Genomic DNA, 17,541 nt, shown 5'->3' on the forward strand with positions numbered 1-17,541 from the left:
CATCTTCATTTCCTAAGAATGTCTCTGAGCCCCACGTGTGGCCCTGAGGCATTCATGGAAAAAGAAGATGGGAGCAGCTAGAGGCCTGCACTTTGCTTTGAAGCGATCCCAGCTGCCAGTAAGAAACTTTGTTGTTTGAAAAAATAAAGAACAGGCACTTTAATGGCAGGCACCAAGAAAAGTGTTTGAGGGCGACTCCTCTGGATTTAAATGTTCTCCTAGCCACATGGGAGCTACCTTCGAATAAGTGGCTCTCATGTGGCTGGGGGAACATCTCAAGATTCAAGCAAGGGGGGGATGATTTGATATTCTGGTGAGAGAAAACTGTAGGCTGTCCTCTTGCACGCTCTCTCTCTCTCACACACACACACACACACACACTAAGGCTCATCACATGGGTAGAGCTAATTGAAGAGGTGGGGGGAATGAAGAATATGCAATGGGGGCATTTGCACAAGGCCACAAGTGATGTACCCCTCTCTGTGCAGCAGTAGTTTGTTTAATTAACATACAGCCTGTGCCCCACAAAAAAAGGAAACATGGTAGTTGATATGTCATGGTGCCACATGGCAGGCTCATTCCAGGTGTGCCGGCCACTGGGGAGGTGGGGGGCCAGGCAGGGAATATGTGGGGTAATTGCACCCCTGGTCCCATCTTAGCTCCTGCCTTTAAAATATAGGAGAAGTCACACTGTCTAGCTTGCTCTGGGGCTCATAAATCGTCTGGGGCCCTGCTTTCCCAGGCTTCCTTTTGTGCACTCTACAGCACATGCTACCAGGCACAAAAAGTGGCCCAAGGAAAACCAGGCATTTTCCACGAGGACTCAGCTGCATTGATCTGGAAAGCTACCTGCACGTATTGCACAAACTGCGTTGTGTGTGTGTGTGCGCATGCCTGTGTCTTGCTCAGCAGCGTGGGCCCAGGTGCATCTGGACTCTGAGGATTGAGTGCACCAAAATCGCACTTTAAATCTCCAAAATTAGGGCCAACAGCATGTGCACCAAGAGTCAAAAGAGCAACACAAGCGGAAAAGTAATGGAATCAAATCACTCTTACAACTTTCATTCTCCAAACGTAACACACCAGATTTCCAAACAAGAGTAGGGCAATAAAATGGTCCTTTAATTGCATTTGCTCTGTCATAAAGAAGTTGTTTTTCTTTTTACCATGAATAAGTGTCACATGGCAACAGAACAATAAAATAAAAACTAACAATAACTTTTTAGCTCCCATATTTAGAAGCTTTTAATGGGGAAATAATTCCCCTTAAAATAATAAATAATGTCGGGTTTCCTTCTGTATATTAAAAAAAATCTGTACATAATTACACAATGTAGCAAAATACCTATTTTCCAGAACAAGGTTGTCATCTTAGGGTTAGATCTTCAGCCAAGGATAGCACAAATCTATGCTTGGATCCGTCCGTTTCCAACAGCATGAAAATCAGACTCTCAGTGACCCTAGATCTACAGCAATGCCTGTCAACATAGCATGCAAAGAAAAGGGGGATACTGCTAATAAAGAAGGTAGTAACATCTGCATGCAGGATATAGCTGATAAGGGTAGTTGACAGTGGCATCGTTTTAAAGGAACAGTTACATAGGGGAAATATCTGAAGGTTCTGAGAAAGTATTACAAAAGAAAAAAAAATCCTATAAAGGGGTCTCAAAACAGGGCTCCAACACTTTACCTCCTGTGCCATCATAGCAGCATGCCTCCTGAAAGAGTTGTGGGCTGAACAGTTACCCAGAGATTTACAGGCCCCACCAGCTGACTCAGTACAAGTCAGGGGGCCCAGGGAACCAATGCAGCTCATTGAAGTCACAGCCCTGGGACCTGCTCTGCATTCTGAGCAGTAGGTCTCCTACTGAGAAAACCTGCCAGGCTTGCTCCCCTTTGTCACCTCACCAGCAGCCTTGCCGCTGCTGCTGCCACCTTCACCATCACCACCACCTCTGGAACCTGGCTTTCTGTCTTAATTATGCTGCTGGCCTCTGGATCCCCCTTGGATGGCAGCTTGCTCCCTCGAGACCTGGGGACTCTGATCTTGTTACCACATGGGACCAGGAGTGGCCCAAGACATTTTGGTGCCTGAGGTGAAGGACAAGACAGCGCCCTGACCCCATTCCATCTACAGAAGAATCTTCCTTGGACAAGATGTCCTCCACTGCACCTGAGGGCAGATGGGGATGCAGAGCACACACAGCTCTATTCTACAACATCTTGCTGCCCCTCCCAGAGTCCCAGCATCTGCTGCCTAAGGCAGTTGCCTCACTCTGCCTAATGACAGGACCAGTCCAGCCCTGCTTGGGATACTGACCACTAGCAAACCCTGACAAGCCCCAAGATGCTCAAGAAGGTGTTGTGTCCATCACACACAGTCCCTGAGCCGCTGCCCCAGCTTGTAACAAAATGGAGTGGAGAGCAAACACATGAGTAAATGTAAATGAGCCCCAGTTGGGCTGTTTTTCAAACACATCTTTCAGCTATAAAGGCTGTTCAGATGTATGCAATTACACACACATTAAGATGGCACTTAGTGAGCTAGTACAGGTGAGTTATTATTTTCTTAATGGTTCTGCCTCCTGACCAACTTTTCCTTTGAAGCAGTGCTGCGTGATGTTTATCCAGGTATGTGGGGAGACTGAAGGCAACATCTTACTGATGGAAATGACTGTTGTCCAATGATTACTTTGCTCACAATAAATAGATCCATTTGGTGGGAGCTGCAGGACTTCGTAGACAGTCACAGTTGATTCCATTTTCATGGGGGTCATCGCAGCTCTCCTTAGGCTGTTCATACACCTTGGCATATCTTGGCCAGGAGACATAACTGGGGGGAAATTATCTACAGAATAATTGTTTCCTTTATTGTCACAGGGGGGTAGAAAGTGTATTTCTTGAGTGAGAGTTCATGATTCAAAATAACAGAAAAACAAGTCTCCGTTTTTATTTTTGGTAAAGCAAAATTGTGGTTCGATATTAGCACTTCAAGTCAAACTTGAACATGTGGACAAAAAGATGTGTGCAAAAACACACATCAACTGGAGCAAACAAAAGAACTATCAGGCATGTTGCTTACTCATTGCTCATCACATACAAAGCACTATGACTTTCCAGGCATCACTCTGCAGCAACAAAATGATTGCCTTTGTCCTCTGTAAAATGTGCCCATTCTTCCCTGTTGGTAAACAGACTCTTACTGTTGGTGCCTATGTCAAATCAGTACAGGAGAGCACTATGGCAATGCAGTCAATACTGATCTGGCATTAAGTTCTTGATGCATGATCATCTTTTGACTGTCCTGGCTGGTAGATGACAATTCTGGGCCCTTAGTCAGAAGCAGGACTCTTGGGATTCTGGGTCATTGTGGATTGGAAGCTTGTCATGTTCCAGGTGATGCCCATTGTACAAGACTGAGTACCTACAGGAAGCGGGGCGGGGGTGGGGGGAGAAACCAGATGAGAACAAATAAAAGGAATGCCTTGGAGCACTCTTCCTGAAATGCTTTCTCCATGGGGATCCTCTATCAAATTCACTTTCTAAACTGCTGTAAATCCAAATTTAAAATTAAAGGCTGTTCTTTCCTCCCTGATGAAATGGTATTCAGTGCAAACCAACAAAATAAACCCTAAAGGAAAACTAAGTATTTCTATGTATGCAGTGGTTGTTCGGACCAAAGCAAGCAAAGACAGAGCGTAAGGGTTTTACTAGCAGACATTAGAAAGAAAATGTTTTTTGTTTGAAAATGTGCGGTAGAACAGTGGCTTTCTCTGAAGATAATGACAATTAAACCTGGAGAGCAGGCCCCTGCTCAGCACTCCCCCATCCCCTGCCCCCACACTCTCCATGTGTTGGGGGCTTGTCTGCTGAGCGTGCATAGGCTCTCCCTGTGATCCTGACTGTGCAGGGCTCCCAGTCACAGTGGGCGTCTACTTGCTCTCTCTCCATGTGATCTTAATCACGTGGCGAAAATGATGCCTTAACATATCACACAATTCATCCCTTCTTGCATTTGATCCTCCCCAACTCTCCTCAGTGCCCACCATTTCCAGGCTGGTAAATCACAAAGTCTCTGCTGTAGCACCTGGAAAGATGAGCCAAGAAAAAACTGTTATTTGGGGGTCACAAGACAAGGGAGAGAAACAACACAGAACCGACTTCTCCAATCTGGCGCCCTCCAGATGTGTTATGACAAAAATTCCCATCATCCTTAGCCAGCATGGCCAACACATCTGGAGGGTGCCAGGTTGGGGCAGGCTGGCATAGAAACATCTAGGAGCAATTCATAAAGGGTTGAACACATGTGGCAAGGGCAGAGTCAGATTTAAAACGAATGTGGCATAAATTCCCAAGCAATCCAGTCAGCAATGACTTCTGGAATGCTTGTCATGCTTTGTTATCATGAATTCCTCCTTGGACTTTCCTAATTTATTACTATATTTTATAGTAATAAAATATTCTTACAGTTTGAAGTAATAAAAAACAATGGGGGAAATAGGGTAACATATTACTATATTTTAAATCTAAAATATGCTTAATCTTCATTCTTCCAGCACTATATTTCAGTGCTACTGATTTAGTATCAGCCTGGATGTGATAAGCATCTTTGTTTTAGGTTTAAAATGAAGGATCAATATGTAAATGCAGAACTAAAGCACTGCACGGTTGATGTCAGGATCACCAAGAGAACGTAACTGAAGTGTTCAGAGCACTCTGAAGTGCTACATAGATCCTAAGTATTATTACACAATGGGCTGATTGTTTTCAACAGATTGGTTTGATCAAATAGTACTCCATCTCTTAACTTAAGCAACTGAAGCACTCTGCCAAATGAAGCATTTCTGGCCTTTTATTAACAGTTGGACCTAGTAAGAAGCACAGCTTAGTAAAATTGTATTTGTACTATTTAGTGCAGGGCAGACTTCCTCTCCTATACAGTAAATCAGGGCTGGGCAACACACTGCGCAGAGGCCGCGTGTCCCCCCTACCTCATCTTTTTTGCACCTCCCCACTGCTGCCACCAAGTTTTGGTGCTCCAGTCACCCCAAATCTTCTGAAATTAGTGCTACAACCTTTTACCAGCCCTTGACCCTGCTGGGGATGCCACACATTATGGGGGCTAGCATATTGGTTGTTGGGAGTGGGGATGTAAGTGTACAGTGCCTTGCATAAGTATTCGACCCCCACCCCTTTTCGAATAAGTATTCGAAAAGTATTCGACTTTTCCACATTTTGCTGTGTTATAACCTGGAATTAAAATGGATTTAATTGGCATTTTTACCATTTTATTTACACAACATAGTTAACATTTTGAAGGTGCAAAGTATTTTTATTGTGGCACAAAAGTTCATTAAACAAAAACAAACTGGTGTTTGTTGGTTGTATTCGCCCATCTGAGTCAATACTTGGTAGAAGCATCTTTGGCAGCAATTACAGCTGTGAGTCTTTTTGTTAAGTCTCTATCAGCTTGGTGCATCTGGATCCTGCAGTTTTTGCCCATTCTTATTGGCAAAATTGATCAAGCTCTGTCAGGTTGGATGGGGACCACTGGCGAACAGCAATTTTCAAGTCTTGTCACAGATTCTCAATCAGATTGAGGCTTGGGCTTTGACTGGGCCATTATAGGACATTCAGGTTTTGGTTTTTAAACCACTCCAGTGTAACTGTGGCTGTATGTTTACGGTTATTGCCCTGCTGGAAAATGAACCTCTATCCCAGTCCCAAGTCCCTTGCAGACTGAAACAGGTTTTCCTCTAGAACTGTATTTTGCTCCATCCATCTTGCCTTCAGTCCTGACCAGTTTCCCAGTCCCTGCCAATGAAAAGCATCCCCACAACATGATGCTGCCACCACTGTGCTTCACCATGGGCACAGTGTTCTCAGGGCAATGAGCACTGTTGGCTTTGCGCCACTCATAGCATTTTGCAGTAAGGCCAAAAAGTTCAGTTTTGGTCTCATTAGACCAGAGAACCTTTTCCCACATGTTTGCTGTGTCTCTCACATGCCTTTTGGCAAAATCCAAATGGGATCTGATATGGGTTTTTTTCAGAAATGGCTTTCTTCTTGCCACTCTTCCATAAAGCCCAGCTTTGTAGAGCACCCAGGCGATAGTTGTCCCATGGAGGGTTTCTCCCATCTCAGTTGTGGATCTCTGCAGCTCCTTCAGAATTACCATTGGCCTCTTGGTTTCTTCTCTGACTAATGTCCTCTTTAGCCAGTCACTGAGTTTTCATGGACGGCCTTCTCTAGGCAGAGTTGTAGTTGTGTCATATTCTTTCCATTTTGTAACAATGGATTTAATGTGCTCTGGGAGATGTTCATAGTTTCGGATATATAGATATAGATATAGATATATCCTAAACCTGATTGGTGCTTGTCCAAAACTTTATCCGGGACCTGTTTTGATAGCTCCTTGGTCTTCATTATACTGTTTGTTTAGATATGCTCTCCAACAAAGTCTGGGGCCTTCCATAAACAGGTATATTTAATCTGAGATCATGTGACACTTGAATTACACAGAGGTGGTCCTCATTCAACTAATTATGTAACTTCCAAAGGCAGTTGGTTGCACCAGAGCTTATTTAGGGGTGTCACAACAAAGGGGTGAATACTTATGCAATCCAAACTTTTCAGTTTGTTATTTGTAAATCATTTTGTAAAATATGTAGATTTCCCCCCAGTTTGACATTATGGACTATTCTGTGTAGATCAGTGACAAGAAATGCTAATTAAATCCATTTTAATTCCAGGCTGTAACATAACAAGTGGAAAAGTCAATGGGGTGTGTGTGAATACTTATGCAAGGCACTGTATGTATATACATTTGGTCAAACTATGTGTTGTATTTTATTTTTGCCTTGTTTACTGCTATGTTGCTTATGCATTTGCATTAACTGTCTTGATGTTTTTTTAAGTATCAAAAGTTTATTGATAGGTTTATTGTAGCATTATTGTTGGATAATTTTTCATATTGGCTTTTGAAATTATTGTACTTCTTTGTATCATGTAATTAGCCAATTTGGGCTTCCTTTTGGAGGGAAAACCAAGGTATAAATAAATTGAATTGAAGATAAGGTCTTTTCATTATGCTGCCAGGTCGCGGGATACTTTGCCTGAGAAACCCAGCTGACCACATTGTTGGGAATGTTTAGACAATAGGTCAAAATGACCTTGTTTAAGTGTGCCTTTTATTGAACTACTTGCTAATCTTGAGTCCTGATGGTTTATAGTTTGATTTGGTTCCTGCTTGGTTTTGGTTTTGTTGTTGGGGTTTGCTGCCTTGTTTCACAATTGTTTGTTTCATTGTTAGATATTTTAATCGTATTTGTAAGCTATTCTGAGGATCTCATGGGATGGAAGGCATAGGATAGAAATTTATTTATAAAAAGTTGGAGTAGCATTTAAAACTACACTTGTCTCAGTAATCTTTGTTCACATTTTCTTAAGGCACACAGTTACAAATGTAAAAATCCGTTGCACCTGTCCATGGTGGTTTTAAGTAACAGCCAATCAGTTTCATGAAAAAGAGAGACTAAACAATCCCCCATTCTAATGAATCAGGGTTACAGCTAACAATTGCTTGGGAATCCAGACTAGGCTATTTTAGTAGATGTCTTGCCTTGAAATAAATCTTCCACCATCTGTTCAGCTCTATCATTACAAATGCAAACAATATAATTCACAATTCCATCATAAAAACACAAAGCAGAAAGATTAAGATAACTCTGTCTGTTAGTTATTGCAGGCCGCAAAGCATCTGTTCAGTTTCTCTCTCATTTTAGGGCACAGGTGGGAAGCAAGTCTGCTTGAGAATGGCCTCTGTTTGTTTTTTTATGGCCAATAGTAATTATGGCCAGTCAGTAGTTTACTGTGGTATGTCTAGATGTAGATAGTTGCTGTAAAGATAGAATTGTAAGTAGCAGATAGAACACAATCATACATACATTAGTTACAAAGGGTTGGTTCTAGATTGAAGCTGGATCTACTGACCTTGCAGATGTGGACTTCCCTGCCTCATCCTTCTCATGGCAATCCCCTGAAAATGCTCCACAAAGAGTCAGCTCACCTGCTGAATAGGGTGAGCTGTGTGGGGCAGGAGAGATCTCCAAAAATTGGGTGAAGGCCAAGTGGAGCGAGTGGAGCCCTTATGCGGGTGGAGTCCTTATGTGAGTGGAGCCCTTCCTCTCATGGAAGGTCCCTTCCTCATACAGAAGGCAGGTTCTGGATCCAACCCTGAACATTTAGATTACATTGGAATTTCAGTTATAGGAACCTGGACTAGGAAAAGGGAAGAAACTGAACTTTAATTTCGACTGCCTAAGTCAGTCTTCCCCAAGCTGGTACCTTCCATTGGCCGTACTTGCTGAAGGATTGTGGGAGTTATAATCCAACACATCTGGAGAGTACCAGCCTGGGGAAGGCTGGTTTACCTTCTAAGAGCTCTGACATGCCTTTCCTCCATTATTTATTTATTTAATATAACAAATGCTTCATAAAATAAATATCTCTAGGCATTTCACAATAATTATAAAAAATATAACTGAAATCAAAATAAAACTAACAATATAAAATGAATAAACATGACAACACAGCATAAAATACAGTATCACATTGCAAGGCCTAGGACATAAGGGAGGCTTTTATATACAGAGCAGCCCAGAAATGCATGCTATCCAGAGCTAGCAACTCTTCACATTTCTGGCCATAATGTAGGGATGGACAAAAGTCACTTACCTGGTCCCGCAGCTTGCTTCTCGGTGGGGGGGAGGCGCTCCATTCCTCCCCGCCAAAATTCTGGCTGGGGGGGAGGCGCCCCGTCCCTCCAGCCGAAATTCTGGCCAGGGGGGAGGAGCCCCGTCCCTCCAGCCACGAATCCTCCTGGCCGGCCGGGATGCAAATGGCGGCAGCCGTAGCCACCACCGTTTGCGTCCCTGCAGTCAGCCGTGATAGGCTACGTAAATCCTTATGTAGCCTATTACGGCTGACTTTGGGGGGGGGGAAGCGCGTACGCAAATGGCGGCACCCATGGGTGCCGCCATTTGCGTTCCTTATTTGGGCACGTGTAATCTATGTAAACATTTACGTAGACTACGGAGAAAATAAGGGCAACACTATTTGGTTGCCCTTATTTTCGCCGTAGTCTACGTAAATGTTTACGTAGTCTACACATGCCCAAATGAGGAACGCAAATGGCTGCACCCATGGGCGCCGCCATTTGCATACGCGCTTCCCCCCCCCCCCAAAGTCAGCTGTGATAAGCTACGTAAGGATTTACGCAGCCTATCACGGTGTTTTTTGAAAATCGAGCCGTGATAGGCTACGTAAATCTTTACGTAGCCTATCACGTTTGCTTGTGTGTGTTTTTTTTTTACTGGGAAATGGCGGTGGCGGCAGCCGGTCAGAAGACCGGCCGCCGCCGCCCTGCCTCCGGGAGCCGCCAGCGCCACGGACATTCGACAGAGGTAAGTCCCATTCCGGGGGGGGGGGGGGCGGAGAATTTCTCCACCAATTTTGGGGATTTTGCCAACGCATTCGGCCTCCCGGAGATTCGTGGAGAAATTCTCCGACATCCCTACCATAACGTTTCTTTAATCAATGGGCTGGATCCAAGCGTGTCCATCTGCTAGTGGAATAGAAAATGCTAACGGAATGGATTTCCTCTCCTTCCCTGCAGGGGTCCCTCTAGAGCAGATTTAGGGCACATGTGGAGATCAGGGAAGTCCCACTGCATGAACAGACTTCTGGTCATGTGACACTTGGCTCCACCCCAATATAATCAAACAATAATAATTTAAAACCATGTTGTCAATATCTTCTCAAGGGACTCACAGAGGCCTAGGCCCCAGGGAACTGTTCTCATACAGTTCACAAGTGAGTCTTCCTATTTGTAGGATAACCTTCATGTGGAAGGGCCACAGGTGAACATGCTTACGTAAAAGGACATTTCTGTAAGATATTGCGCAAATCCCGCATGCAGTTATTTACATGTGATGAATGCACACAAATGTTTCTTCATCTCTGTGCACAGGAAGCTGCTGTCAAATGCAAAATAATAAACTGAATGAATAAACTGAATTGGATCTTATGAAACATTCCATTTCCTATCTTGAGGGTTTCAAGAAGCAACATAGATAACTGCAATACTGCTAATCCACCTAGAATGTTTTAAAAATAAGTTCCTTCATTGAAGGCTACTTCATACATGTGTGTGTTTTTAGTGTATACCTAAGACTTTTGTAAACATTTGAAAATGTAAAGAAGGGGTGGGAAACCTCAGGCCTGGTGGCCAAATCCAGCCCTTCAGGATTCCCCAGATGGCCACACTCCTTCCCCTGGCCCCACCCCTTTTCCTACAACCACTTATCATTTGGTGGTATCCCAGCTTTTGTGTGTGTGTTTTTTCTCCATTCTAAAAGGTTGCAGTGTCTCTTCTAAGGCTTAGGCTAGTTCTACACCTTGTGTGATATCATTACGATCCCATCATGGTAACACTCTATCCCTCTTCTGCATTTATACCTTGTAGGACACACAATGACATTTGTTGCGGTATTTTGGATAATGTGGAATAAAAAGCAGGAAATAACGCTACGATAGCAATATATCAAATGTGGCCCCATACTCATCAGTGCACTTCAATACCGCTATAAAGCAGTAGTGTAGATCTAGCCCTAGTTACTCGCAATGAGAGCTTTAAGCTACAATATGTTGATATTTTTTGTCCCACCCCCTTTGCCTTTGGCCCTGCCTCAACACTGAGATGCGGCCTTTGTGGGTTCCTCCGAAACTGGATTTGACCCTCGGGCTGAAGGAGGTTCCCCTCCCCTGAAGTAAAGTGTGAATATATATATATTATCTTTGTGGCATCCTTAAGATAGTGGATGGCAGGCATAGGAAAATTCATGTGAGAATGCATGTTTAAATATGGTGGAATGTCCATTGCTCAAAAAGTACCATGGCAAGATACAGTTAGCTAACAGGCAATTATTTAACACTGCCATTTAGTTAAGACCAGTGATTAAGTGAGGAAAGCTTTAATGTAAATTCCACATCCAAACTTTACAGTGATGTTTCTTACTACTAACAATTCCACATATCTAAGAAGAGAAGCATATCTAACAAGGGAAGCAGCAAGCAGTAGGCTAAATGTATGGTGTTCAAAAACTTCCATTTGCATCTGGTCCCACTAAAAGGACAATGTTTAAAATGTCCCAGCTTTGCCAATTATCTGTATTTATAACACCCTTTTGACTTCTTTTTTAAAGAAATGTAATCATTTACTGCCCCTTCATGGATGACTGCCTTGTACAAGGCGAAGGGGCTTGTAACTCAGTGAAGCCATAAGCTATGTCGTGCAGGGCCACCCAAGATGGACAGGTCATGGCGGAGAGTTCTGACAAAATGTGGTCCACTGGAGATGGAAATGGCAACCCACTCCAGTATTCTTGCCAAGAAAACCCCATGAAACGTATCACAAGGCTAAAAGATAAGACGCTGGAAGATGAGCCCCTCAGGTCGGAAGGTGTCCAATATACTACTGGGGAAGAGCAGAGGGAATTTCCAAGTAGCGCCAGAAAGAGTGAAGCGGCTGGGCCAAAGCCGAAAGGACACTCAGCTGTGGATGTGTCTGGTGGTGAAAAGAAAATCCAATGCTGTAAAGAACAATATTGTTGAGGTACCTGGAATGTCAGATCAATGAATCAAGATAAGCTGGAGGTGGTCAAACATGAGATGGCAAGATTGAACATCGACATCTTGGGAATCAGTGAACTCAAATGGACAGGCATGGGCGAATTTAATTCAGGTGACCATTATATCTACTACTGTGGGCAAGAATCCCTTAGAAGAAATGGAGTAGCACTCATAGTCAACAAAAGGGTGGGAAAAGCAGTACTGGGGTACAATCTCAAAAATGATAGAATGATCTCAGTGCGAATCCAAGGCAAACCATTCAACATCACAGTAATTCAAGTCTATGCCCCAACCACTGAGGCCGAAGAAGCTGAGGTTGATCGGTTCTATGAAGACCTACAACACCTTCTAGAACTAACACCAAAAAAAGATGTCCTCTTCATCATAGGGGATTGGAATGCTAAAGTAGGAAGTCAAGAAATCACCGGGATAACAGGCAAGCATGGCCTTGGTGTACAAAATGAAGCAGGACAAAGGCTAATAGAGTTTGCCAAGAGTACACGCTGATCATAGCAAACATGCTTTTCCAACAGCACAAGAGGTGACTCTACACATGGACATCACCAGATGGTCAATATCGAAATCAGATTAATTATGTACTTTGCAGCCAAAGATGGAGAAGCTCCATACAGTCAGTAAAAACAAGACGTGGAGCTGACTGTGGCTCAGATCATGAGCTGCTTTTTGCAAAATTTTGGCTTAAATTGAAGAACGTAGGGAAAAACACTAAACCATTCAGGTATGACCTAAATCATATCCCTTATGAATATACAGTGGAGGTGAGGAATAGATTTAAGGGATTAGACCTGATAGACAGAGCGCCTGAGGAACTATGGACATCTGATGAGGCTTTACAAGTAGCTGAGAAAAGAAGAGAAGTGAAAAGCAAGGGAGAAAGGGGAAGATATATCCAACTGAATGCAGAGTTCCAGAGAATAGCAAGGAGAGACAAGAAGGCCTTCTTAAATGAACAATGCAAAGAAATCGAGGAAAACAATAGAATGGGAAAGACTAGAGATCTCTTCAAGAAAATCAGAGATCTCAAGGGAACGTTTTGTGCAAAGACGGGCATGATAAAGGACAAAGAAGGCAGGGACCTAACAGAAGCAGATGAGATTAAGAAGAGGTGGAAAGAATACACAGAAGAACTATACAGGAAAGATCTTAATGTCCCCAATAGCCATGATAGTGTGGTCACTGAACTTGAGCCGGACATCCTCGAGAGTGAAGTCAAGTGGGCCTTCGGAAGCATTACTAACCACAAAGCTAGCGGAGATGACAGTCTTCCAGCTGACCTATTTAAAATCCTAAAAGATGATGCTGTTAAAGTGCTGCACTCAATATGCCAACAAATTTGGAACACTCAACAGTGGCCACAAGACTGGAAAAGGTCAGTTTACATTCCAGTTCCAAAGAAGGGCAATGCCAAAGAGTGTTCAAACTACTGCACAATTGCGCTCATTTCACATGCCAGCAAGGTTATGCTCAAAATCCTACAAGCTAGGCTTCAGCAGTATGCGAACTGAGAACTACCGGAAGTACAAGCGGGGTTTCGAAGAGGCAGAGGAACTAGAGATCAAATTGCCAACATTCGCTGGATCATGGAGAAAGCAAGAGAATTCCAGAGAAACGTCTATTTCTGCTTCACTGACTATGCTAAAGCCTTTGATTGTGTGGATCACAACAAACTGTGGCAAATTCTTAAAGAGATGGGAGTACCAGACCAGTTCACCTGTCTCCTGAGAAACCTGTACGAGGGTCAAGAAGCAACAGTAAGAACCGGACATGGAACAACCGATTGGTTCCAAATTGGGAAAGGAGTACGACAAGGCTGTATATTGTTGCCCTGCTTATTTATATGCAGAGTACATCATGAGAAACGCCGGGTTGGATGACTTACAGGTCGGAATTAAGATTGCTGGGAGAATTATCAACAACCTCAGATACACAGACGATACCACCCTAATGGCAGAAAGCGAAGACGATCTAAAGAGCCTCCTGTTGAGGGTGAAAGTGGAGAGTGCAAAAGCTGGTTTGAAACTCAACATTAAAAAAACTAAGATCATGGCAGATGGCCCCATCACTTCCTGGCATATAGAAGGGGAAGAAATGGAAGCAGTGACAGATTTTACTTTCTTGGGCTCCAAGATCACTGCAGACGGTGACTGTAGCCATGAAATTAAAAGACGCTTGCTCCTTGGGAGGAAAGCTATGGCAAACCGAGACAGCATAGTAAGAAGCAGAGACATCACCTTGCCGACAAAGGTTTGGTTTTCCCAGTAGTAATGTATGGCTGTGAGAGCTGGACTATAAGGAAGGCTGAGCGCCGAAGAATGGATGCTTTCGAACTGTGGTGCTGGAGAAGACTCTTAGGAGTCCCCTGGACTGCAAGGAGGTCAAATCAGTCAATCCTAAAGGAAATCAACCCTGAGTGCTCATTGGAAGGACAGATACTGAAGCTGAAGCTCAACTATTTTGGCCACCTAATGCGAAGAGAAAACTCCCTGGAAAAGACCCTGATGCTGGGAAAGATTGAAGGCAAAGGGAGAAGGGGATGGCAGAGGATGAGATGGCTAGATAGCATCACCAATGCAATGAATATGAACTTGAGCACACTCCAGGAGAGAGCGGAGGACAGGAAGGCCTGGCGTGCTCTGGTCCATGGGGTCACGAAGAGTCGGACACGACTTAACGACTGAACAACAACAACAAATCATTTACTGAAACCTCTAATATATTTGACTAATCAGAAGTCCAGCTACTGGGAAGGTAGGATTTTACTTGTGGGATATTATATTGTCCAACTATAGATTCAAGTAATGAAAGTCTTCTTAATCACAACTGCAATTTCCTAATGAAAATTCCACATTGTTCTCCGAATAGAAATTCCATATTATTCTCCTAATGGGTTTCACAGAGGACCCTCTGGAGATTTGGAGGATAGACCAGTGGGGAGGGATGTACTGAGGAGGAGAGGACATGGAGGTCCCATTCTGCAAGTGGCATCCTTCTGCTTGTGGAACAAGGATTCTGAATCCAAGTCTAGATGAAAATACAAAAAGCTTTAAAATAAACATTTAAAAGTTGATTTTAGTCTTTACTATTTGACAAGCATTTGTTTTATTTTTCATTCCCAGATTAATTCATGATAACAATTACTTTGAGAATCGTTCACATCTGGAATGGAGTATGTGTTAATCTTTTAAAAATTAAACTTCAGGATATTTTAAATGGATCCCTCATGCCAAGTATCTTTCTCAGAGCTCTATTTTTATGACCAGTCCCAAGATTTGCTGTTCCAGAAAGGCTTGGCGGGGGGGGGGGGGAGAGATCTTATGAAAAGAAATTATGTATTTTGACTTCCTCTATTCTTGCCATAACAAAGCACATTTTTATAAATATATTTGTTCCTCCTCTTCCTTCTTTCTGCTGAAGGTTTCCTGAAACTTTCAGCAGAAAAAAGGGAGAGTAAGAAATGTAATTAATAAAGGTTTGCTTTGTCATGACAAGAGTAAAGGAAGACAAAATTTACACTTTCTTTTCATAACATGTCTGTCTCTTTTTTCAGGACCTTCTGGATCAGATAATCATGGGACTGGAGTTTCTGAACCATATCTTGTGGAGTTTGGACTTGGTGTATGGACATGGTGAACTCTGTAGCAGGAATCTCCAAAGAACTTAACAAAATTATATCAGATGTAATTTAGCCACGTGGGCTAAAAAGTTTGGAAAAGGGAGAGCACAAGAGAACAATCTTTTTGCAGTACTTTGCAAATGCTATCCATGGGTATTCGGGGTTCTTTGTTCTAGCAGGTCTGATCATACAAAGCTATTTTATATCAAACTCGTTCAACAGGATACATTTTAAAACATCCTTTTGATTCCTCCATCCTAACTAACAAACCTAGCATGTATATAAAAGGGCAAGGATCTCTGAGCTTTTCCTGCTAACATTTCAGAATTTATGAGTAAGGGGGAAAACATTTTGAGAATATGTTTGCCCCCCCTGAAAAAGCACCCCCATTTTTGTTAATTTTTGGTGACTGGGCATTGTGATATTCGAATCATGGGCCTCAACTAGTACTGCAAATCCTAATTAGTTGTTCTTCTCAAAAAATTCCCTCATCCATTACTCCAGCTGGGACAAGACTATTCAGATGGCAAAGATATGCCCTCATACATCACATAAAACAGCTAGGCTAATGATAAGAATGTTTTGTTCCCTGTCTTGCTTCCTTGAATCATGAAGATCAAATGAGCAACATCACTCTTGCAAAACATTTGTTTGGAGGAGACTCATAGTTGATTGAGGCACAAGCTTAAGAACTAAGATAGTTGATTCCCTTCCCAGATATGTCCTCATTGCATTTATGATATCAGTTTATTCGTTACTCTGAAATAAAATGAGAAGCCAAAATTACCCGGAGTTTTACTTACATTTATCTTACCTATAATTTCCATGGGCAATCATGGGAATGTTTAAGCTAGAAGTTCATTGAGCAGTTATGTGTTAAATCACACAGAGGACACTGTCAGTACAGTGACGTTACAAAAGAAGGTTATTTTGCATGGTCTTTTATAGATTTTAGTTTCTTCTTCACCTAATGCAGTCATTAAATCTACTTTTCAGTTGGTCAGAGATTACTTAACAGTTTATCTTGCATTACTTTATCTTAGAAGCAGAAATAGCTGTGGAATTGTGGGTGTTACTCTACATTGTTTAGACATTTCAGCATTTAACAACAGAAAGGATTCCCCCCCCCATGTTTTAGAAATGAGACAATCCTCCCATAGCTCTAAATTGCTGCTGCATTACAAAACACAATATGCATCAGAATGCACGTCTCTTCCCCACAATTTGTGCCATCAAAGATGGGTTGAAATCTGCTTCATGCTACAGTTGTCATGTTGCAAATACACTGGTTTTTATGAGAATTTCTCTCACAAAGCCCACAATCTCCTGTTGTGCACAAATCATTGCAGAAAGCTCCCTCTGGGAAACAGCAACATGACCAAGCCCTCATGACCACATTTCTGATTTCCACTACTCCGCTATTGTACTTATTTCAGTTCCATCAAAACAGTACAATAGACCAAATTCTGTATGTCTGCAGTCCCTTAATGGTGCACAACTCAGCTGAACTGGATAATTTCCAATTATCATTAATGGTGGTGGTGGTGATGATGATTAACATTTCTATACTGTCCCATAGCCGAAGCTCTGGACAGTTTACAGAGACTACTTGTTTGAGGTTCTAGTATAATGTTAATTGGTACGGTGTCACCATATTTCCCACAGCTGTTCTTCCAACTTCCTGCTCTAATGGTGCCCAAGCAAGTCTTGTCTGATACAGGAGCAGGGTGTGGATTGGATATGGTCTTTGGAACCTCCTCATATGTACTTCAGCGGATACCTGGTGTCTTCCCCAGAGGTAAAAAACAGACCCATTCACAAGCACTCAAGCTACCTAGAAATAATCAGCTTTAGTATCCTAATTGCATTCTTGTGAGAAAAGTAATCATGTTTTTCAAGAATATATGCACACATCTTTCTCCAAACTGATTAACAGTTTAGATCTCACCTCTTTATGTGTAGGAGGATGAGGCTACTGAATTGAGCTGAGATATAGTATAGAAAAAGAAACACTAAAACATAGATATTTATGTGAACCACGCAATCAAACCCGTCCTAACATTTGCAATTTTAGGGAAGAACTAGACATTTCAAATGAAACAATGGCACTGCTGAAATGGGCACTTTTCAGGTGAGAATTTTCTGGACATTTCAGTAGGCTCTGAGGGAAGATACTTGAAGGGAGGAGTAGCCTGTTCTTTCAGGTTGTATTTAAA

The 17,541-nt window shown here is 42.6% G+C and overlaps 1 protein-coding gene across 1 annotated transcript in view; it reads right to left on the reverse strand.

Moving 5' to 3' along the window:
• Nucleotides 1–1,102: 1,102 nt before the first annotated feature.
• Nucleotides 1,103–17,541, reverse strand: part of HTR4 (5-hydroxytryptamine receptor 4) — a 317,066-nt gene continuing 300,627 nt past the window's right edge. Inside the window, exon 7 of the mRNA XM_084832398.1 lies at nucleotides 1,103–3,424. Coding sequence (XP_084688524.1) covers nucleotides 3,337–3,424 — 88 coding nt within the window. The 3' untranslated portion in view covers nucleotides 1,103–3,336. The remainder of the gene's footprint in view (nucleotides 3,425–17,541) is intronic.

This window comes from Heloderma suspectum, chromosome 2, assembly GCF_057233095.1.
Source record: "Heloderma suspectum isolate Gila_16-S chromosome 2, 16-S_ref, whole genome shotgun sequence".
NCBI lineage: Eukaryota > Metazoa > Chordata > Lepidosauria > Squamata > Helodermatidae > Heloderma > Heloderma suspectum.